General features: G+C 47.9%; 1 protein-coding gene across 3 annotated transcripts in view; it reads right to left on the bottom strand.

The window, feature by feature from the left end:
- Positions 1-24,244, bottom strand: part of GTF2IRD1 (GTF2I repeat domain containing 1) — a 79,643-nt gene that overhangs the window by 40,997 nt on the left and 14,402 nt on the right. For all 3 annotated transcript variants that reach the window (XM_056819752.1, XM_056819751.1, XM_056819750.1), the window contains exons 4-11: positions 24,056-24,103; positions 22,666-22,731; positions 20,984-21,167; positions 14,612-14,670; positions 14,208-14,264; positions 8,854-8,937; positions 6,899-7,082; positions 6,452-6,480 (exon numbers count right to left, since the gene is read on the bottom strand). In XM_056819752.1, coding sequence (XP_056675730.1) covers positions 6,452-6,480; positions 6,899-7,082; positions 8,854-8,937; positions 14,208-14,264; positions 14,612-14,670; positions 20,984-21,167; positions 22,666-22,731; positions 24,056-24,103 — 711 coding nt within the window. The remainder of the gene's footprint in view (positions 1-6,451; positions 6,481-6,898; positions 7,083-8,853; positions 8,938-14,207; positions 14,265-14,611; positions 14,671-20,983; positions 21,168-22,665; positions 22,732-24,055; positions 24,104-24,244) is intronic.

Here is a 24,244-nt window from a genome sequence, read left to right on the forward strand (position 1 = left end):
ACTTTCCATCACTGTTCCTAGCTCTGCCCTCAGGGACAAATAGAGCCCAGCTCAGCTGTTCTCCCTTAATAACCCCTTTAAGTACTTGAAGACAGTCATAAGCCTTTTCTTCTAAACATTTCCGGTTTCTGGAATGTGTCCTCATGTGGCATGACCTCGAAGCGCGCTTCCATCCTTACTGTGCTCCTCTGCGCACTCTCCCCTTTTCCTGCTTCCCCTAAAACATGGCGCCCAGCGCTGAACCCAGTATCCCGGGGTGGCCTGACAAGGGGACCAGCTCCAGAGGGACTATCTAACCCCTCCTTAGTACCGGCGGTCACGTTCCTCTTCATGAAGCTCGAGAGCTCCTAAGCTTTTTGGCTGCTGAATCTCCCTCTTGGCTCCTATTTAACATCCAGCCCAATAAAAGCCTGTGATATTTTCAGTTCAGAGGAACTCTTCACTAACCACAGCTCCTCCATCTTATCCCGGCGGCCATTGATTTTTTGAGCCCAAGAGCAGGACTCTCCATTGATCCACTGATCGTCCAGCCAGCTCAGTGCTTGAGACTGCCAATATCTTTTTGGATTCTGACTCTCCTCTGGAGGGCTCGGCTCATCTTCCCAGCTTTGTATTATCAGCAAATGGAATGAGTACACCATCTATCCTCTTATCCATGACACAGAGAAGAAGGCTAAAAGCTAGGGGGCTGAGCATAGATTCTATTCTATTGACTACCAGGACCTAAAAGAACCTTCAACCTCTTCATTTTACAGCAAGGGAAACTGAGGTCCAGAAGGGAACTGACTCATTGAAGATGATATGCCTGGTAAGTATCTGAGGTGGAGAGGTATTCTATAAGCACTTTCTATTATTAATGATGTAGAAATATAACTTGATACATTTTAAGACCAAAACACTCAGGAAAAAACAACACCCACCCTGCTCAATCCCTATCTTTTCACTCTGATAAATCTCATTCCCAGAATCCTTAACAACTCATTTTTCTGACTAAGGAGAGAAGACAGTTAGGACAGGGAAATGCACATGCACTTCATTAAGCTTTATGAAGCTACTTCCTTCAAATTCCAATTGGGGATCTTGAATCACCTTCTTAATGGGAGTCACAGAGCTGGAAATGACTTCAGATACTACCTAGTCTAACCTGGCACTTGAGAAGGAATTCTCCTTTTCCAATGTCCAATAAACAGGTCATTCCCATCCACTTACTAGAAACTCATCTATCAAGGCAAAACATTCCACCTTGGGACAGCTTTAATTGTCAGGACACTTAACCCCGCCCCCCCCCCCAACAAATCTAAAACTGGCTTTTTGTACAATCAACATCCCAAAGCTAGATCCCAGGAATACTGTACCACAGATCATGCTCCGAGGTGATATTTAGCCATTAATGACCTCAAGATGGGTCAAGGCATCTAACTGGTATTGAATATGACTAACTGTGCTCTTGTCTAATGCAGCAGGCTCAGAATTCTAAAATGACTTTGGATAAAAGGATGAAAGATGGGCCTATTGGCTTATCTTACTTCCTTTGTCTACAGAAGAAGTATCAAACATGTGGCCCTTAGGCTGCCTGACTCTGGAACTAGAATAAAATGTAATTGGGAGGGGCAGTTAGGTGGCTCAGGGGATTAAGAGCCAGGCATAGGAGGTCCTGGGTTCAAAGCTGGTCTCAGATACTTCCTGGATGTGTGACCCTGGGCAAGTCACTTCACCCCCATTGCCTAGCTCTTATTGCTCTTCTGCCTTAGAGCCAATAAACAGTATTGATGCTAAGACAGAAGGAAGGGTTTTTTAAAAAATGTAATTGAGTATGGAAATGTTTTGCATGATAATACATGTATAACCCAGATCAAAGTGCTTACCATCTCCAGGAGGGGAAGGGAAGAGAGGGAGGGAGACAATTTGTATTGTATAACTTCAGAAAATGTATGTGGAAATTAAAATAACTCTCCATCCACTGAGCCACCCAGCTGCCTCCACTTTCTGGCTTTGGATAGGGGAAAGGGGTTTGGGCCACCGTGAGGAGGATGGGGAGAGGGTTACCAATAGCCTTTGTCCCTGGGTGTTCCGAGAGTATGTAGGAAAGGTGCAGGGCGGTGAGGCGGTGCAATGGACAGAATGTCCAGCCTGGAGTCAGGAAGTTGCATTTTCCTGAGTTCAAATCCAGTTTCAGACACATACTAGCGGTGTGACCCTGGATAAGTCACTTTACCCTGTTTGTCTTTGTTTCTACACCCATAACATGAGCTGAAGAAGGAAATGGCCAACGACTCCAGTGTGTCTGCCAAGACAACCCCAAGAATTGGACATGACTGAATTACAACAGCAACGACAAAAGAACAGAAATGGGTGGAGAGAAGACGTGAGGGGAGGACCAAGGCAGATACTAGCTATTTGTTGTTTCTAAATGGCCTTGGCTCGAGAGCCCTTGGGCCACGGGCTTCCTCTTGCTGTGTCCATTAGGAAGGTGGCTGAGCCCTGGCGTAAACAGTCATTGACTGACCTCAGCGCCCTCATCTGTAAAATGAGTCTGTTGGACTAGATGGCGTCTTAGAAGGCCTCTTCCAGCTCCAAGGCTTTGCCGAACTCTTCTCACAGGTCCCGACAGCTCAGGACACGGGGAAGTGGAGAAAAGGCCAATGACTGGAATCAGAGGACTTGGGTTCGAATCTCAGCTCTATTACTGCATGACCTTGGGCAAGTCACTTAATGTCTAGGGCCTCCGTTTTCTCATCTATAAAATGAGAGGGTTGAACTAATAACCTCTAAGGCCCCCTTTGGCTCTAGATTCATCTTTCAATTCTAGGCTGTCCTCTTTACAGATGGGGAAACTGAGACTTAGAGCAGGTAATGGAAGCCCACAAAGGCTTCACATCTATTTCCCAATAGTAGTGACAGTCTGGACCACAAAACTCAAGCCCTCGGTGGGCTGGTCCCCCATCTGCTCATATAGGCGAGTCTTGTTCAGTCAGGGAGGTTGGCATCTCCCCGAGGGAAGGGAGGCCGTCTGTCCCCTTTGTCTGTTGTTCAGTCATAGCTATCATGTCGGACTCTTCATGACCCTGTTTGGGGTTTTCTTGGCAGAGATACTGGAGCCATTTCCTTCTCAGCTCATTTGACAGTTGAGGAAACTGAGGCAAGCAGGGTTTGGGGTTTTCTTGGCAGAGATATTGGAGCCATGTCCTCAGCTCATTTGACAGTTGAGGAAACTGAGGCAAGCAGGGTTTAGGGTTTTCTTGGCAGTTAATGGAGTGGTTGGCCATTTCCTTCTTCATGACAGTTAAGGCGCTTGGAGATGGGGCACAGACCAGCTTCTTCGTGATGGCGCTGGGGGCCAGCGATGAGCCAGAACAAGCCCAGACACAGTCCACACTCCTTTTTGTCAAGACACCAAGACTTCCCTAATGCAGACTTCATGGATTTGGAACTTGGGAAATTGGGTAATGTTTACCTTACACACATACACACACACACACACACACACACGCGTACATACCTTCACACAGACACACATGCTCACAGTCACGTATGGTCACACAGTCACACAGACAGACAGACAGACACACACGCTCACAGTCACACACAGACATACACATACACACCTTCGCACAGACACGCTCACAGTCACACAGACACACACGTACACACCTTTGCACAGACAGACACACTCACAGTCACGTATGGTCACACACACAGACACACACGTACATACCTTTGCACAGACTGACATGCTCACAGTCACGTATGGTCACACACAGACATACACGTACACACCTTCGCACAGACAGACACACAGTCACGTATGGTCACACACACAGACATACACGTACACACCTTCGCACAGACAGACACACACGCTCACAGTCACACACAGACATACACGTACACACCTTTGCACAGACAGACACGCTCACAGTCACACAGACACACACGTACATACCTTCGCACAGACAGACACACTCACAGTCACATATGGTCACACACACAGACACACAAGTACACACCTTTGCATAGACAGACATGCTCACAGTCACGTATGGTCACACACACAGACATACACGTACACACCTTCGCACAGACAGACACTCACAGTCACACAGACACACGTACACACCTTTGCACAGACAGACATGCTCACAGTCACATATGGTCACACACACAGACACACAAGTACACACCTTTGCATAGACAGACATGCTCACAGTCACATATGGTCACACACACAGACACACACGTACACACCTTCACACAGACAGACACGCTCACAGTCACGTATGGTCACACACACAGACACACACGTACATACCTTTGCACAGACAGACACACACACTCACAGTCACACACAGACACACACGTACACACCTTTGCACAGACAGACATGCTCACAGTCACATATGGTCACACACACAGACACACACGTACACACCTTCACACAGACAGACACGCTCACAGTCACGTATGGTCACACACACAGACACACACGTACATACCTTTGCACAGACAGACACACACGCTCACAGTCACACACAGACACACACGTACACACCTTTGCACAGACAGACACACTCACAGTCACGTATGGTCACACACAGACACACACGTACACACCTTCGCACAGACAGACACACTCACAGTCACACAGACACACACGTACACACCTTCACACAGACAGACACGCTCACAGTCATGTATGGTCACACACACAGACACACACGTACATACCTTTGCACAGACAGACACACACGCTCACAGTCACACACAGACACACACGTACACACCTTTGCACAGACAGACATGCTCACAGTCACGTATGGTCACACACAGACACACATGTACACACCTTCGCACAGACAGACACACTCACAGTCACGCACGGTCACACAGACAGACAGACACACATCTTTCCAGATCTCCAGCCTGCTCTCCTCTGCTGCCCCCTCCCGCCCCCCCCCCCACGCCTCTGCCCAGCCTCAGCTTCTTCAGGGGGTGAATGCGATTTCTCTTTACACGCTTATTCCCAAAGCAAACACATTTGAGGACAGCTTATGTGTGGGTAAGAGGAGAGCCGGAGAGAGCTCCGCAGTCATCCAGGCCCACATTTTGGCGTTCTAGACGAGGAGACAAGAGGCCGGGAAATGGAGTCACTCGCCTAAGGTCGCACGCAGCAAGGAATAAGAAGCAGAGGCAGAACTGGAGCCCCGAAGCATCCTTTCGGTCTAAATCGGGTTGTGTCTCCCAGCTTTATGCCTGAGCTCAGCTCCTGCCTCTGACTCAGAGCCGGGTGATGCTGGAGAGTCACTTGACTTCCTGGTTTTCTATAAAGAAGGTGGCTGAGGGGGCCTAGTGGGCCTCCAGAGTTGAGCGTGTGATACCTTCTGCCCTCGCTGTGGGGACAGGATGGACTAAGCTGAGAGAGGGGAGGACGAGGTCCAAGGCCTGGATGGCCGCCATCTTCTTTTTTGACCCCCTACTTTATGTCCTCCCACCAGCTCTAAGTCAAAGGGGCCACGTGGAAGCTGCGGAGGCCACATGTGGCCCCGGGCCTTTCTGACTCTCCGCCGGGCCTGCCCCCAGCTGCCTCCCGATGGCCGCCATCTTGACTTGCCCGAAGCCATCTTTCTCCTCTCAGAGAGAACCCACCACTAGACGGACCATTCGGGTGCGCTCAGTGTGACATTCTGGATGTTCTTCCTTTGCGGAGGAGGCTAAAGTGTTGTCAAGCGATTAAGAGGCATTCTGGGAAGACAACCACAAACCACCGAAGGAGGCCGACACTTCCCATCTGGAGAACATCCGGGACGAGCGGCCGGGCTGGGGCCTCCCAGCCTTCCTTCGCTTCCTCGGAGGCTGGCAATAACGCTGCAAATAGCCCTTATCCGGGCATTCAAGCCGGACCCCCCCCGCAACACTTTGTGGGCCGCCACGGCCCGGAAGCAAGACAGCTACAAACCTTTGAGGAATAGTCTAACCGCGGCTTGTCCCAGACTCCGTCTGGAATCCCCCCAATCACGGAACCCCCCCTTTTCCAGGGCTGACGCATGGGCCCCCCAAGCCCACGGGAGCCCTTCATTCCTCTGCCCAGTCAGAGGGAGGCGCCTCGGCGGGGGGCCAGGAGGACACACACCCACAGACAGACCGTCGGCCCTTCGGAGGAGGCTTCATCAGTTTGCTTTTGAACCCTTCCCTTCTGTCTTAGAACTGAGACCGCGTATTGGTGAAGGCCAAAGAGCGGGAAGGGCCAGGCAGCTGGGTAAAATGACTGGCTCAGGGCCACACAGCCAGGAAGGGTCCGAGGCCAGCACCCCCCCTCGAGGCTTTGCGGGGCCCCTCGGGGATCCCCCTCCGGCGACTCGGATCGAGCATCCCCCACATCAGACCGCGAGGCAGGAGGCCTTTGAGCCCTCAGCAAGCACTTCCAAAGCGGGCCGTGACGGCCGGGCGCTCTTACCTGGTTTGGGGATGAGTCCTTGGAAAGGCCTGAAAGAGAAATCAAAGACCGAGTCAGACCGTGTCTAACGCGAGGCGCAGGGGAGCGGCTGGGCCTGACGGACCTTCTGAAGGGACAGACAAACGGAGACTCTTGGAAGGGGAAACAGGAGGCCGCCAGGCCTCAGGCCTGTCCCGGGGCCGCTCCCAGAATGCATCTCCCTCGCCCGCCTCCTCCCTTCCTGGGAGCCTTCCCCGGAGGCTGATGGGGGACAGGCGAGAGACTGCCTTTCGCAGTCCATTTCTCTCCCTGATGACCTCGGAGCTGCCACTTAACTGGGGTTGCCCAGCAGGCCTGGGAGTACAGGAGGGGGAGGGCGTGCGCATCACCGGCTCCCTTCGCTGGCCTCTCCGTCCCCTCCCCCGCCCGGCTCCCCTTGCCCCCCCGCGGCCCTTCCTGGGGCGGCACCTGGTAACGGTGAACTTGATCTTGTCAGCCACTGCGAGGATCCTCTCCAAGTTCTGGGAGCCGAAGGTGCAGGGCTTCCGGAAGGGGATCCCGGGGGGAAGCCCCTCGATGATCACGGAGCCAGGGTTGCTCTTGATCCGTTTGTAGGGGACTTGAACGGGGTACTTGATGCCCAGGGCTTCCCCTGGAACACGAAGGGGAGAACAGGCTTCACCATCAAAGCCAGGAAGGTGGCGGGAACAAGGCGCAGGCGCCTACTATGCGCCAGGCACTGTGCTAAGCGCTTTACTGACATGATCTCTTCTGGTCTTGGCCACAGCCCCGGGGAGGCCGGACTAAAGAAGCAGAGAGGGATGGATGAGCCCCGTGTTTCTGGATCCTCACGGGCATCTTTGGCCAGAGTGCCACGGATGCCATAAACTGAAGGGGCTGGGCTAGGGGGTCCCTTCCTGCTTTAGCTCCAGGAGCCTCTGATCCCACTGGGCCTCAATTTCCTCCTCTGTAAAACGAGTGGGTTGGGCTAGATGGCTCCAGAGGCCCCTCCAGGTCTAGCCCTGTGAGGGCGACAGGCCTGGGTCTCTCCTGAGACAGCCCTTCCAGGAACATCTGGGGAAGTGGTTGGGATTTGCTTGTTATTGTCTGTTTTACCCAGAATCCCTGTGGTTAGCTCATTCTCTAGGCCAAGCGGCACAGCCTGTTGACCTCCTTGGAGAGGAATGAGTCATCAGGGACACTGCCAGGAGAGGTGACTGGCCCAGGGCCAGTCACAGAAGACACTTAAATCTGCTCAGCAAATCAATAAACATTTATGAAGCACCTACTATGTGCCAGGCATTGTGCTAAGTGCTGGGGAGATAAAAGGGCAAAAGACAGGCCTTGCCCTCAAGGAGCTCACAATCTCCTGCTGACTGAGGTCAGCCCTCTGGCCACTATGCCGTGGTGTCTTTTAGGGAAGGCAGTGAGCACTTATAGAGCACCTACTATGTGCCAGGCACTGTGCCAAGTGCATTAGTATTGTTGTTATTTTTTCCAGATGAGATATCTTCACTTTGTGACAGCATCTCAGAGGAGTTAAGTGTTTTGCCAAAACTTGCAATTAAGTTGTAGGATTTACAGTTGGAAGAGGCCTACAGCTCTAATTCTAGGAGCCTGTAATCTTGGACCAGAGGAGGAACCTGAGGGCCAGAGAAGGCAAAAGTCACCTTATGCAGTGAGGATGTAGCAGGGACAGGAGACGAATGGAAACTGGTATTGTTCCATGTCCTCTCTCCCTTCCTTCCTTCATTTTCTTTCTTTCCTTCTTTCCCTCTCTCCCACCTTTCTTCTTTTCTTCCTTCTTCTACCTTCCCTTCCTTCCTTTATTTCCTCATTCTTTCCTCCCTTCACTCTTTCCTGCCTTCCTTTTCTTTTTTCCCTTCCCTCTCTACCTTCCCTCCCTCTCTCTCTCCCACCTTCCTTCCTTTCTATTTCTTCCTTCCTTCCTTCCTTCCTTCCTTCCTTCCTTCCTTCCTTCCTTCCTTCCTTCCTTCCTTCCTTCCTTCCTTCTCTCTCTTTCTCTCTCCCTCCCTCCCTCCCTCCCTCCCTCCCTCCCTTCCTTCCTTCCTTCCTTCCTTCCTTCCTTCCTTCCTTCCTTCCTTCCTTCCTTCCTTCCTTCCTTCCTTCCTTCCTTCCTTCCTTCCTTCCTTCTTTCCTTCCTTCTTTCCTTCCTTCTTTCCTTCCTTCCCTCTCTCTTTCCTTCCTATTTGGCCTTTAAGAACTTTCTCCTAAGAGAAGCACCATCTTATCTGGGAGACTTTCCTTACCCTCTTTCTGAGTAACATGGGTACCTTACCCCCCTTTCTAGGAGGCACCAAAGTAATTTATTATACGTTAAGGGTTAGAGATGGTGGCAGGGAATAGATGAGGCATGAGGCAGCCTCTGATCCCTCTCTCTTGGCCCCTCCCCAAAGGCTCACCATATTTTTTATTGAACAGATCCTGGACTTGCTCCCTCAGCGTGTTTGCGATGTCTATCCGTGAGAGCCTGGCATCGTAATTTTCTGCAAAGAAAAGAGATGATTATGGATTTGGGCTGTTAAATTAAAAGGCACTTGGTGACTTTTAAGTAATATGATTTTCTAATTATAGGAAACTCCTTATCTGGCAATTAACAGTTCTCTGGAGTGGGCCATTCGGAGCCCTTCAAAAAGAGCATCTAAATAGAAAATGTACTTTTCCTTAAGAAGGCTCCCTAATGCCAAAGCAGAAGCAGAAGCAGAAGCAGCTCCAAATCAGAAATGAAGGGAAGGTTTCTGGCATTTGGATAGTCCCCAGGCCAAGAGATAAGCCCCAGAGGGAGAGATTCCCAAGGAAGATTCCCCTTCTCCCTCAGCATCCATGCTCAAGGGATCCATTTTTATTAGATCAGGCTAGAGAGGAATGAAAATGCAGCCTGGGCATTTTGCTCTCCACACCTGCTGCTTGAGGTGAATTCTGGGAAGACTGGCCGGGACTAGATAATACCTGCCAGAGAGAGGAAAGTCTGGAAGGCTAGGAGGTCTCCTGCCCAAAAGCAGGGGGATGGACTCAGTGATCCCTGGGCGTAGCTTCCTTTGATCATTCTGGACTCTTATCTTAGACATAAATGGTGTGACCCTGTGTTAGTCATTTAACTCCTGTTTGGCCAAGTTTCCTCCTCTGGAAAATTTGGATTTATACAACACAAATCTATGAGCCTCTGACCCTAGTCTTATCTCTTGGAGTGCCCATTAGCAATCTGAGTAGAGTCTGTATCTTTTCCTCCTTCTATATGTCTCATAGCTGGTGGCACAGTGGCTGGACTTGGGTTGAGGAAGAAGAGTTAAAATTTGGCCTTCCTAGATGGGTGCCCCTGAGCAAGTCACTTAACCTTTGCCTCAGTGTCTTCATTTGTAAAATGGAAATAATAGCCCCTACCTGCCAGGGTTGTTGTGAAGATCAAATGAGAAAACATTTATAAAGCACTTCGCACAGAGTAGATTCTATGGAAATGTTTATTGATTAATTTTAATTTGCTGTCCTCATTGCATTTTCATCTATAAGTGATCTTGAGATGACCTGGCTTAGGCTAGTCTAATGGCAAGATTTTTGCAGACTCATTTTCCCTTTCAGCAATTATTTTGCTCCATGAAGTCATACAGTTCATAAACTTCTACTGTCTGACTCCTTAACATTTTGCAAATGAACCTCTGTTCTAAAGAAGCATTACTGTTTGGTGGTCTCACTTCTTTGTTTTGGCAAAATTAAATATTTTCTCATCGAGGCAATTTTTAGGTCCTTTTTGGCCTCTTCCTCGTGGCAACTGCTTTATATTGGTGGAATTTTTGTAGGAAAGGCTAGTTATTGGTGTCAATGTTTTTTCTTTATCTACTTCCCATTTCCCAGCATCAAATACTTATTCAAATAGGTCAGGAAAGAGCTTTTGTAATTTGCATGCTATAGCTTCTTCTATTTATTTTTTCTCAAAATTTGAAACTTAATTTTGACATTTGCTGTAACGAGGCAATGATCTGAATGCAGAAAGAGAAGTTACAAATTTCTTTCTCGTCTGTTTGTTCCACAAACAATTAGGGAAAAGAGCTATTTTCTTTCTCTTAATAGAGAGTATGGTGAATACTCTCTTTGTAGCTAGAAGATCTGGTTTCAAATTCTGCTTCTGTCTAAAAAATGAGTGAGGTTGATCAAGATGGCCTCTGAGGTTCCTTGTAGTCATAGTTCTGTGCTGTTATCAATTTCCTTTTCTTGTGTGATATTGTTTGCTGTTTATCATGTCCAGTGAATGTAACACAAGACCCACCTCCTAACAGAGAGGTGAGAGGCTTGGGTGCAAAATGTCACAAATATTTTTTTGGACACAGTCAAAGGAATTTGTTTTACTTGATTACATGTATTTGTTAACACGATTTCCCCCCCCTTTTGCTGTTATTTAGTCATTTTTCTGTCATGCCAATTCTATATGACTCCATTTGGGGTTTTCTTGTCAAAGATATTGGAGTAGTTTGCCATTTCCTTCTCCAGTTCATTTTATAGATGAAGAAACTGAGGCAAAGAGAATTAAATGACCTGTCCAGGGTCACACAGCTAGAATATGTCTGAGGCCACATTTGAACTCAGATCTTCCTGACTATAGGCCTGGTACTTTATCCACTGTGCCACTTAGCTGCCTTATTTTTTAAAAAATAATTTATTTAAAGATGTATTATTATAATTATTTTAAAATTTAATAATTCTTAAAATGAAGATGTATTTTTTTATTCACTGCAAAAATTAAATTTCATCAAAGGAAAGTGTTCATGCTACATGAAAGGGAGGCTTCTGAGCAGTCTGTAAGTCCTTGTTCTCTTATATTTCTTAATCCTGAACTGTATTTTCCATCATATTTTTTGCTCTCCTTCCAATGCTCATTTTTTGGCCTGAAGTCATTGGCTATTATCTTGAGCTATTTAAAGGATTTCACTGATTTCTGGGTAGAATTTCTCTACCTTGCCCTTCTCTACATTGCATGTTGGTGCATGAGCAGAAATTATTTTTCATGGTAGATTTTTTAAACACTCATGAAACAATGCATGGTGGGATGTTTCCTGTTGTCTTGGACTGTGAGATGAAGTCAACTCTACCGACATTTTTTTTTAACACCCTCATCTTCTGTCTTAGAATCAATATTGGGTATTGGTTCCAAGGCAGAAGAGTGGCAAGGGCTAGGCAAGGGGTGGTGGTGAAGTGACTTGCTCAGGGTCACACAGCTAGGAAGTGTCTGAGTCTAGATTTGAACCCAGGACTTCCTGTCTCTAGGCCTGGCTCTCCATCCACTGAGCCACCCAGCTGCCTCTCTGCCAACTCAAGAAAAATTTTTTTGGTCCTTCCAAGGAGAACTTGTGAGTCAACTTTCCACTTAGCTTTAGACTCCCTAATGACTTCTGGTTTTGAGTAGGGCAGAAAAGGCTGGTACTCCTATGCCCACTCCCTCCAAGAGTATGCCAACTTCCTAGTGATTACCCAAAATTCTCAGAGTTAGAACACTGATAGATAATAATGTTTTATGAGTGGACTAAAAATAATGTGATTATTAGCACTTTCTGACCCTTTTCTGCCTTCTTACCATAGAAGTGGACTGGCAAGAGTGGCTTAGGTGGCTCAGTGCCAGGCCTGGAGACAGGCAAGTCACTCCATCCTCATCGCCTAGCCCTTACTGCTCTTCTGCCTTGGAATCGGTATTTAGTATCCATCCAAAGACAGAAGATATGGGTTAAAAAAAAATAAATAAGAAGTGGCCTGGGGCCATTTTGTATTTTCATCTCTTTCCCAGATGGCCATAGTCAAAGCCAAAGCCAAAGCCCTTGTTTTCCTGATGAACCTCTCGAAGGAGTGGGTTGTTCCCAGGAGAGTAGAAAGTTGGTCACCAGGATCCAATCTAGGCCATGCCAACATGGCTGATGGAACCCAGGTTTGGGCTCCCTTGGCATGTTGTTGTTGAGTCATTTTTAAGTTTTCTTTGATTCTTCATGAACCCATTTAGGGTTTTCTTGGAAAACAAACTGAGGTGGCCTGCCATGTGTTCTCCAGCTCACTTTACAGAGGAGGAAATGGAGGCAAATTGGGTAAAGTGACTTGCCCAGGGTCACACAGCTCGAAAGTGTCTGAGGGCAGATAGGAGACTTCCTTGACTTTAGGCCCAGCACTTCATCCACCGGGCCACTTAGGTGCTTCTCGGCAGAGGCTCTTTCTGAAGTCTTCCAGTGAGGGGGAAGTCAGAACTTCCCTCAGGAAATGCTTCCATTCTGGGATAACTCTAATGATTTTCTTGACTTCAAACCCAAATCTGCCCCTCCATTCCTCCTACCTAAAGCTTCTGGCACTGCCCTCGGTAGCCAAGAAGAAAATGTCTGAACATTTTTTAAAACAAGTTATAAATGATATATATTTTAAAAATCACCTTAATTTCCCAATAGATCTCTTTCTCTTCCTTCACCCAGAAAGATATCACTATTCATAGGGCAAACAAAAGAAACAGGAAAGAAGAAAAAAAACAGTGTGGAAAAACTAATCGGTGACCAAGTTTGATATTATAGTCAATGTTCTACCCTCAGAGTCCCAGATCTCTGCTAAGGGGGAGTGGGTGGGAGGTGTCTCCTTATACTGATAGTTTTCACGGCCAGGCTTGATCATTAGGATTACATAAGGGCAGCTGGGTGGCTCAGTGGATGGGGAGCCAGACCTAGAGACAGGAGGTCTTGGGTTCAAATGTGGCCTCAGACATTTCCTAGCTGTGTGACCCTGGGCAAGTCACTTAACCCCCATTGCTTAGTTCTTACTACTCTTCTGCCTTGGAACCAATACCTAGAAGGTAGAGGTTTTTTTAAAAAAAGAATTACATATTCACAAAGGAACAAATCTTACTACTTTCCCACATGACAACTTTTTAACATCCTTGAGGAAGTGAGGTTTTGCAAGGTCATTGAGTTAAGGTAAGTAGGGACCTCAGAGGCCTTCTAATCCAATTCCCTCATTTTATAAGAGAGAAAACTGAAGCTCTTCCAAGCAAGGAACATGACTTGACTAAGGGCTCTAGGTTGTTGTGAATGGTAGAACCAGGTGTTGATAGAGTGACAGATTTGGAGTTGGAGGGGGCGAAGGAGTACACCTGAAGCCCACCACTTCCTTTATATGGAGGAGGGGACTATGGCCCAGGGAGATTCTGTGACTTTCGCTCCAGATCACTCAACAGCATAGATGGGTTCCACAAATTCAGGTCCACTGATTTCACAGTGAATCCTCCTTCCACTAGAGCAAAATTCATCATTTTTTATGTCATGGGCCTCTCTTGGCAGCCTGAGGAAGCCTCTTCTCCGAATATTTTTAAATCATTGAAAGGAATGCTGAATTTTGGTTAGGAATTCATGAAAACAGATGCCATTTTGTTTTCCTGCCAAGATCAGAGACTCCCTGAAATCAGGTTAGGAACCCCCAAACTGTGGGTATTTCATTTTAGTTTGTGGTCTTTATACACACTCTCACACTCTCTGGGTCAGAGAGAGAGAGAGAGAGACAGAGACAGAGACAGAGAGAGATGAGCCATGCCAGGTGAGCCCAGGACGACTGACATAGCATTCCCCACTTGTTCCTGGTTTGCTGCAACAGTGGCTCAGGCCTGACTCACACAAGGGTTGTTCAAGCCCAGCTCCCACGCTATGACTTGGCTGTCACACATACATCATCCAGCCAGCCCCTAGATCCCAGACTGACAGAGAACAAAGCACTTTGAGCATCTTTTCCCCAAGCTAGCCCTTCTTACCTTGAAACCCCTGTCTTTTGACGGTCTCATCCACCAGGGAGTCCCCAGAATCTCTCTCTAAGAGGGGGATAAACAGAAGATACACGTGAGGAAGAATTAGGATGATAATAAAGTTATAACACACATGAATGGGGAACTAGATGATGGGAGGGTGAAGAGGACCTAGAGGGGACAGAGAAGGAGGAAACAAATGAGCCAATGGGAAGGTGGGGGGAAGATTAATAGGAGAAGGATTAGGGAAGACCAATGGGGGCTGGAAGAAGAGGTTGGCTATGAGAAGGGACAAAGAGGAGAGCTAAGAGAGGGAGGGAATACAGGAGATAGACCTTCAGTTTGGAGTCTGGATGAAGAAATCTTCTGTTATTATCTGATATTTTTGCTATAAGCCAAGTTCAAAGTCCTACCTAGGGTCCCAGGGCTGTCCGTGGCTGTCTCTTTTATTCCTTCAGCAAGGAGTTCAGGTCTGGAAAACACCAAAAAGCAGACTGTCAGGGAGGGCTGGTCCCAGCCAACCTTGCTCCAGAGTTCCTCTCCTTCTCACCTCTGACCCCAACCTTTTGTCTCCATGCAAGGCAACTCTCAGATTTAAGGCAATACAGTGTAGGGAATGAGAATTAGGGCAGCTGGTGGCTCAGTGGAGAGAGCCAGGTCTGGAGATGGGAGGTTCTGGGTTCAAAGTTGGTCTCAGACACTTTCTGGCTTGCACAAGTCACTTAACCCCATTGCCTAGCCTTTACTTCTCTTCTGCCTTGGAGCCAATACACAGTATTGATTCTAAGAGAGAAGGTAAGGGTTTAAAAAGAAAGAGAATTGAACCAGGATTCCCTCATTGTGTCTTCTTGTCCCAGACCAATCGATGATTCATGATGTGATCTGGAGCAATAGATTTCTCTTTCCTTGGCCTAAGTTTCCTTTGTAAAATGTGGAGGTCTCTAAGGACCATTTCACCACTAACATCCTGTGCTTCCAAAGGGTTCAGGTTCATTTAGAGGAAGCTGAGGAGCACACAAGGCAAGGAGGAGGGTTAAAAAGGCCAAAAGCCACATCACCTGTTCTCAAGTTGCTCACAGTCTACTCGGGGACAAAAGCTTTAGGGCCATGAGATTATGCTCTTAGTTGAGAAAACAAGAGGCTAGAATTCAAGTTCTTCCTTCCTTCCTTCCTTCTTTCCTTCTTTCCTTCTTTCCTTCTTTCCTTCTTTCCTTCCTTCCTTCCTTCCTTCCTTCCTTCCTTCCTTCCTTCCTTCCTTCCTTCCTTTCTTCCTTCCCTCTCTTCTCTTTCTTCTTCCTTTTCTTTCATCCCTCCCTTCCCTCTCTTCTTCCTTCTTTCCTTCCCTCTCTTCTTCTTTTCTCCCATCCTTCCTTCTTTCCTTCCTCCCCTTCCTTCCCTCCCTCTCCTCTCTTATTTCCCTCTCTCCCACTTTTCTTTCCCTCTTTCCTTCCTTTTTTCCTTCCCTCCCTCCCTTCTTCCTTCCCTCCCTCCCTTCTTCCTTTTCTTCCTTCCCTCCCCTTCCCTCTCTTCTTCCTTCCTTCCATTCTTCTATCTTTCCTTCCCTTCTTCCTTCCTTCTTTCCCTTCTTCTTTCCTTCCTCCCCTTCCTTCTTCCTTCCTTCCCTCCCTCTCCTCTCTTCTTCCTTCCCTCTCTCCCACTTTTCTTTCCCTCTTTCCTTCCTTCCTTTTTTTCCTTCCCTCCCTCCCTTCTTCCTTCCCTCCCTCCCTTCTCTTCTTCCTTCCTTCCATCCTTCTATCTTTCCTTCCTTCCTTTTTTCCTTCTCTCCCTCCCTTCTTCCTTTTCTTCCTTCCCTCCCTTCTTCCTTTTCTTCCTTCCATCCTTTTATCTTTCCTTCCCTTCTTCCTTTTCTTCCTTCCCTCTCTTCTTCCTTCCTTCTCTCCCCTCTCTTCTTCCTTCTTTCCCTCTCTCCCACTTTCCTTTCTCTTTCCTTCCTTCCTTTTTTCCTTCCTTTCCTCCCTTCTTCCTTCCTTCACTCCCTTCTTCCTTTTCTTCCTTCCTTCTCTCCTTTCCCTCTCTTCTTCCTTCCTTCTATATTTCCTTCCCTTCTTTCTTTTCTTCCTTCCCTCTCTTCTTCCTTCCTTCCTTCCTTTCCTCCCATCTTCCTTCCATTCTTCTTTCTTTCCTTCCTCTCTCCCTCCCTCTTATCCTCTGTCTTAGAATCAGTTCCTAGGCAGAAGAGCGGTTAAGGCCTAGGTAATTGGGGTTAAGTGACTTGCCCAGCTAGGAAGTGTCTATGACCCCATTTGAACCCAGAACTTCCTGTCTCCATGCCTAGTGCTTTATCCACTTCGAGCCACCTACGCTCCTGGAATTTGATTTCAAAGAATGTGATGTGGACTTCATGTGGTTTGTAAAGGAAAAGACTGGTGTGGACCAAAGGGTTTAAGAGAGGTTTCAGAGAAGAGCTAGGACAACGTATCGGTCCCTTCTGAACTCTCTGTGGTTATATAGGCCTGGAAAAGGCCACGCAATGCTTCTGTCATGGTCAAGGGCATAACATTTAGGATCATTCTGGAGAAGCTCATTAATTAATTCAAGATAGGATAATTAATACAAATGAATTCTAACACAAGTGATAACTGAACAAATAAAAATAATATAAATATAATTAATTAGTTAAAGCTCATTAATTCCTCTGAGCATCCAGGCCTCACCGGGTAGCTGCTACCAGGTGATTAGGGTATCACTGTAAGCAGAGAGGTTAGACTTACTTCAGGCAGGAAAACTAAGTGAAAATAAGGAGACGCCACTGAATACACACATTAGGGCCTGCGGGTTCTTTTATTTTTCAGTAAGGAAAAACTGGCTTATTGAGGACCAAACAGAAATTATCTTCATTTTCTAAATATAAACTCTAGGAGCTATACAGAAAACCTAAGTACAAAGAGCACGCACTGTCACTTAACTTAACCGGTGATAAACTCAGGCCCTAAACATTTGCTTTGTGGAGCTAACTCTTATCTGGGAATAACCCCCGGCAGCTTGACTCTATTTGATATTATTCTCAGCAGCTCGTAGAAGGGAGAAATTAATTCACACTTGAACACTTCCCTTTGACTTATTAGGTATACAAATGCCTTACAGAAGAATAAAGTGGCCGAGCTGGAAGAGATCTCAGAGGTCACTGTGTCCAACCTTTACAGAAAGCACGAATCCTGTCTGTAACAGACATAAGCACCTACTATGTGCCAGGCACCATGCTAAGTGCGTGACAATCCTGAGACCATTTGAACCACTTTGAGAGGCAGATTATTTTTCCCTGTTTTACAGAAGAGTAAGCTGAGGCAAATAGTAGTTAAGTGACATGCCCAGGGTCAAACAGCTAATGAGTGTTAGAGGATGGATTTGACCTCACAGCTTCCTGACTCTAGGCAGGGCCCTGCTCATTGGGCCACCTAGCTGCCTCCAATCCATGGGATGACCAGCAATGATTCAAGGGTGCTGATGATGAAGCCTCCTCCCCATCTCCAGAGAGAGGCACTGGACTCATGATGTAGAATGAGGTTTTTTCTATGAATATTTGTTGAAGGTTTTTGTATTCATTCATTCATTCATTCACTCATTCATTCATCCATCCATCCATCCATCCATCCATCCATCCATCCATCCATTCATTCTTATAGTGTGTGTGTGTGGCCTGGGAGAGTAGGTAAGGGAGCAAAAATCAAGAAGAAAACGAAGAAGATCATTAATCTTTTTTACAAATGCAGATGCGACAGCTGGGTGATTTAATGGTTAGAAAGCCAGGTCCTGGGTTCCAATGTAACCTCAGACACTTCCCAGCTGGGTTTCCCTGGGCAAGTCATTTAATCCCAACTGCCTCGACTTTAACCATTCTTCTGCCTTGGAATCAATTCTTTTCTTTTCTTTTTTTTAAACACTCACCTTCCATCTTAGAATCAATACTATGTATTGGTTCCAAGGCAGAAGAGCAGGAAAGGCTAGGCAGTGGGGGTTATGTGACTTGCCCAGTGTCTGAGGCCACACTTGAACCCAGGACCTCCCATCTCTCAATCCACTGAGCCACCCAGCTGCCCCTGGAACCAATTCTTAGGATCAATTCTAAGACATAAAGTAAAGCTTTAAAAAATGCAGGGAAGAAAGGCTATAAAGAAACACAGACAAGCAGGATAGCTTTGAAAGCCACAGCTTGAAATTTACACTACTTAAATTACATGGAAATTGAGTGATTAGATAATTGTGTTTATAATGACCTAAAATGGATTTCACATCATGTATTTTGTGATATAAAATATATAATCTGGGAGATATGGATATTACATTTATATAAGGTCAAATTTGTTGTTGTTCAGTCATTTTAGTCACGTCTGACTCTTCCTGACTCCATTTGGGGTTTTTCTGGCGAAGATGCTGGAGTGATTTGCCATTTTCTTCTCCAATAACTGAATTTATATATTTAAAAATAAAATCCAGCTGCACACAATAGAGTTCTGTCGCATCACAGACAAGCCTCTTTTTCTCTTCAGCGAGGTATGGAGAAATATTCATTTTATTTGGGGTTGGTTTAGTTCAGAGTAAAAATGAAATGAGCAAACAAATCCAGACCTTATCGGGCAGCCTGGCCCACTCCACTTAAGCCCTGGGTGGGGTTCTCTAAGACGGGGAAATGACAGGAAAGCTGCATTTTTCTGTTGCCTTCTGGGCTGCCTATAGTGTGGGAGTGTGATGGAGAACTCATCAAGGCTGGGCTGGGAGCAGCTTTCCAGAAAAAAAAGGTTATTTCTCTCTATCCAAGCTGGCACTCTGCTGTCTGTGCCTGGACGGTGAACGTGGCGCCTTTCCCTTGGTGGGGGTTTCAAAGGACTGTGGAATTTAAGGGGAGGCTCTAAGAGGTCCTTTGGAGGCAGATTTGTAAGAGTAACATGCAATTATATGAATTGTAGGGACTGCTGGGTGGCAAAGTGGATAGAGTGCCAGGCCTGGAGTCAGGAAGACCCATGTTCAAATCTGGCTTCAGATATTTACTACCCTGGGTGGGTGAGTCCCTTTACTCTGCTCGCCTCAGTTTCCTCACCTGTCAAATGAGCTGGAGAAAGAACTGGTCAACCACTCCAGTGTCTTTGCCAAGAAAACCCCAAATGGGATCAAGAAGAGCTGGACAGGAATGAAACACCTGAACGATAACCTATGAATTGTTTTCCAGCCACAGACTGAACCCTAACTCTGACTAGTCTTGGCCCTAAACATACCCAGACTGCACTGTAATCCTGACCATCAGATGAGCCCCTCGTCTGGCCAGAGGCTGAGCCATTAGTCTGACCACAGAGTGTGTTCTAATCTTATCCAGAGACTGAACCTTGAACCTGGCTCAAATCTGACCAGAGACTGAACCCTAATCCGGAGTAAAGCATGACCTTTAACCCTGATTACACACTGAGCCCAGCCCCCACTCCAGATTGATCTTACCGCTGGCCATTGATCGACTCCTATTCTGGCCCCGACTAACAAATGTCCCAAGCAGCTCCTCTGTGTTGTAAGGAATTAAATCAAGGGATTGACTAGAATCTGTGAGGATTCTAAAATACTATTGTGGTCGCCAATTTAACATATTATAGCTCAAGTCAAAATGACTTTTAATAGCTTTTATTTACAAAAGGGGGGAAAGAGTGAAAGTAGAGAAGAGAAGGTAACTGCCTCACTACCAGCTGTTCTCTTCTCTCCTGGAAAAACAAAGCAAAGTATCCCCCTTCCTGCCAGTCTCACAGGGTCGGTGTCTGCCCAAGGTTGGCCCATGAGGTATCCATTGCCTTTTATACTTCACAGAGTTCTTTCTCCCCTTTTATCTCAGCTGACCCTAAAGGGCAGCGTGAGCAGGGATTCTTCTGTCCCTCTTACAGACAAGAAGGGCAGGTGACTGGTTTAAGGGTCACACAGTGAGCCACACTGGCCTAGAATTCTTCCAGACCCTTGATTTTCTCTGTTACTTTGATTCTGCCAGTGGCTCCATTCTCCTTCAGCCCAGAAACCAGCAGTAAATGAACACAGCTGCCATCTTGATTCAAACATAAGCTCAAGTAGGTTTTTTACTTCTTTTTTTTTTAATGCCATTGTGGCTCCATCTTCCCCTGAGAGTCAGTTCCTGGGTCCCTACTCACCTGTAAGCCTCACTCCATTAGAATGCATAGTTGGGCTATCAATTCAGCATCTGGGCCAATCTTTACAGTCCTCACTTCCTCCTTTTTTTGGTACTGCACCTGTGATGTCTGTACCAAAACAGGTCAGCATCTTTTCTGCTTAGCATCATGCTTGGCACATAGTAGGTGCTTAAGAAATGTTTATTGATTGACTGATCATCACTCATAGTTGTAGAGATTGCCTGGGGCTCTGAGGTTAAATGACTAGCCCAGGGTTATATAGCCAAAGATGAATAAGATGCCGAACTTGAACCCATGACCTCTTGACTTGGAAGCCAGCTCTTTGTCCACTGCCTTTCACTTTGTTCCTAACAATATGACCATTGAGGGCTCCAATGAACATGCTTTCTAGCACACAGTCTGCATCCCTTAGCATGGACCCCAGCAGGCATAGCTCCAGGGAGTTTGATTCTTCTTTACCTTTTTAAAAAAATTCTTACCTTCTGTCCTAGCAGCAACTCTAAGCAAAGGCTAGGCAAATAATGGTGAGTGACTTGCCCAGGATCACACAGTTAGGAAATGTCTGTGGTCACATTTGAACCCGGGTCCCCCTGACTCCAGGTCTGGCACTCTATCCACTGTGCCATCTAGCTGCACCCCCTTCCTTACCTCTTAATGACGAAGTGGATGCTGCTGCTGGCCTCCAAGATCTTCCGGAGCTTGGCAATCCCGAAGCAGTTTGGCCGACGAAGCGAGATGCCCTCGGGCAGCCCCACAACAAAGAGTTCCTCTGGGTACATCAGGAATTTGGAGTAGGGGACTTTGACTGGCTCCGAAATGCCAATGGCTTTCGCTGAAGGGACAAGAATTCTCATGAGTACAGCCCAGCCTCTGGGAGGGAGGGTAGCCCAGGAGATGGCGCATGAATCGTGGCATCAACTTCTCTCCTCCTCTGAGGCAGCCCAGAGGTAGCACAGAAAAACAGAGCACTCTGGGCCTTTGGGTCGGTGTGGCACATAATAAAAGGGACAGGACACATCATTTTCTCTCCCTCTTCCCCTCTCTGGTGACCGATCTCCCTGGATTCCTTCAAGTCCCAACTAAAATCCCACCTTCTGCAGAAGGAAAGCCTTCCTCAACTCTTCTCGATTTTGGTCCTTCTACTAATTATTTCCCGTTTATCTTGTTTCTAGCTTGCTTTTAACATATAGACATCCATCTTTTCCACATCGTGACTTTCCCCATCATTGTTTCAATCTACTGCAGGCCGGCATAAAAAATTAAATGGGAATTTGGGGGCAGTTTGGTGGAAGCTGCAGATGACACAAGAAGGCCAGGAGACGACATGGAAAAGGTTTCGAAACTCAGACATGCATAAAATATATGTCTAGCAGTGGATGATACCCACATAATTTCTCTTGTAATACCATAAATGCACACAATTTCTTTTCTGAAGTTAAGTAAAAAGTTAAAGTTTGCAAAAAGTACGTGAAATCCAGCAGAAGACGCATGAAGGCCAGAACCGGAGAGACTCTTCACTTTGGCCTCCACGCAGCCTATGACCCGGTGCTTAACCCCAATTTCACAATAAAGCCCCGTAGACACCCCATAAAAGAAAAAGGGCAAATTCAGACTTCTGTGGTACGAAGGGAGGGCCAAAACCCTGCGTGGATCTCAGCCCTGTGACATCGCAGAGGTATCTGTGCTTATCTTCCTGCTGTCTCCCTCATGAGATTGCAAACTCCTTCAACATCCAGACTGTCTTTTGTCTCTTTTTGCATCGCCAGGGCTTAGCACAAGGCCTGGCACATGTTATTCAGTAGTTTTAGTCGTATCTGACTCTTTGTGACCCTATCTGGGGTTTTCTTGGCAGAGATGGAGGAGTCGTTTGCCATTTCTCTCTCCAGCTTGTTTGACAGATGAGGAAACTGAGGCAAACAGGGCAAAGTGACTTGCCCAGGGTCACACGGTGAGTAAGAGTTTGAGGATGGATTTGAACTCAGGTCTTCCAGACTCCAAGCCCAGCACTCTATCCACTGTGCCCCTTAATTGCCAGAACCCTAAATGGCCAGATAGAGATGACTTGGCAGGATGCCCCCCATTAAATGGTGAGCTTCTGAAGGGCAAGGTCTGTCTGTGGTCCCTTTTTTGGTAACTCCGGGGGCTTGGCACATAACAGGCGCTTAATAAATATTATTAACTTCGATAAGCCCTCTCGCTCTTCTCTTTGGGGGGCCCACAGAGGTTGTGGTACCCGAAGGGGCAGGAGGGACCCCGCCACGGCCACGCCCAGAACGAAGGGCCCGGGGCTCAGGGAGGCGCCCCTGCCCACCCTCCCAGCCCCCTCTTACCGTATCGCGTGTTAAAAAGCGTCTCCACTTGCTTCCGCAGATGCCGGATGACGTCCCCGATGCCATCTGAAAGACACCCCGTTCCCAGGCAAAATGAACAAGCCGCTTCGCTGCCCCTCCTAGGGAGGCCGTCATCCTACTCATATATCTCACGTGTCCCTCACAGGAAGCCGGGAGGGAGGCTGCTCTGAGTCCAATTTTACAGCGAAGGAAACTGAGGCACGGAGCCCCGAAGGGGCCTGACCCTCCACTGGTCGGGGCCTCGCCCTGCCCCCAGAGCCCCCTCTTTCCAGCCCAGCCCTCCGGCCCCGGCCCTCTCCTTCCAGCTGCACATGGGAAGCCTTTGGGTCTTGGCTCCGGGCACCGTGCGGGCATGGGGTCTAGCCGGGCCCTCCGAGGCCGTCTAGTCCGGCCGGAGCCCCGCAGAGGCAGAGGCAGGCCTTTGGGAGGCAGCCCCCCCCGCCCCCCCGCCCCCCCCCGAGCTCCTCTCCCCGATGGCTGGGAGGAGGCCGGGAGGAGGCCAGAGAAGGGGAGGCTCACGGAAGATGCCGGGCGCCAGGCAGGGCTGGCTCGGAGGGCCAAGGAGAGCCTAGCCAGGGTCACACGGCTAAGAAGGGGTGGAGGCAGGATTTGAACCCAGCTCTTCTTGACCCCCATTTCGAAGACAAGGGCCACGAAAGGCGAGAGGAGGCAGGGGGCCGGCTAGTGCCAGGGAAGACCAGGGAGGGATGCTCTGACGGCTCTGAAGAGCTCCGGGGGGTTTACCTTTGCCTCGCCTTATTTTCACAGTCTATTTTCTAGTCGTCAAGAGCAGCAAAAGCCTTGAGAAAAGCTCCCAAAGGGTGTGTGGGTGGGTGTGTGGGTGCCTGTATGTGTCTGCTTGGGGACAGGCGGGGGAGGGACGGAGGCTGCTTTCCCTGAAGGCAGCCCCCGCCAGGGACAGCACAGGGGACGAGTCTGTCTGGGGGGTGCACAGAGCTGGGAAGACCCCAGTTCAAATCTCACCAGAGGTGGTTACTAGCTGTGTGACCTTGGGCAAGTCACCAACTCCCAGGACAAGTTTCCTTATGCATAAAAATGGGGGAGCTGAACGAGAGGACTTAAAGGTCCCCGACAATTTATAATCCTACAGAGATTAGTGCTCAAATTGACATTCTATGACTAGGTGCTGCAGTGGATGGAGTGCCGAGACCTGAATTCAAATTTGGCCGGAGATACTTACTAGCTGGGCCACTTCGTTTTTGCCTGCCTCAGTTTCCTTACCTGTAAAATGGGATCATCATAGCACCTCCCTCCCGGGGTTGTTGTGAATATATCAATGCTAACTATTAGGACAAAGGAGAGCTTCCCGGTGACTCTCTCCCTCCTCCCGCATCCCTCCGTTCTTTACCTTCCACCTGCTTCTCCTCATGCCGAAGGTCCTCGCAGGGCCCTTTCTCTGAAAGAGGAGCAGAGAGGGCCTGGTGAGCCTCCTTCTCACCCCTGCCCACCCCCATCCCACCCCAGGCACGTATCAGACACGAGGAACGAGGAGGCCAAGTCAGGAGAGCGGAATGAGTGCTCCCTCTGTAAAAGGAGG

This window comes from Monodelphis domestica, chromosome 2, assembly GCF_027887165.1.
Source record: "Monodelphis domestica isolate mMonDom1 chromosome 2, mMonDom1.pri, whole genome shotgun sequence".
Taxonomy (NCBI): domain Eukaryota; kingdom Metazoa; phylum Chordata; class Mammalia; order Didelphimorphia; family Didelphidae; genus Monodelphis; species Monodelphis domestica.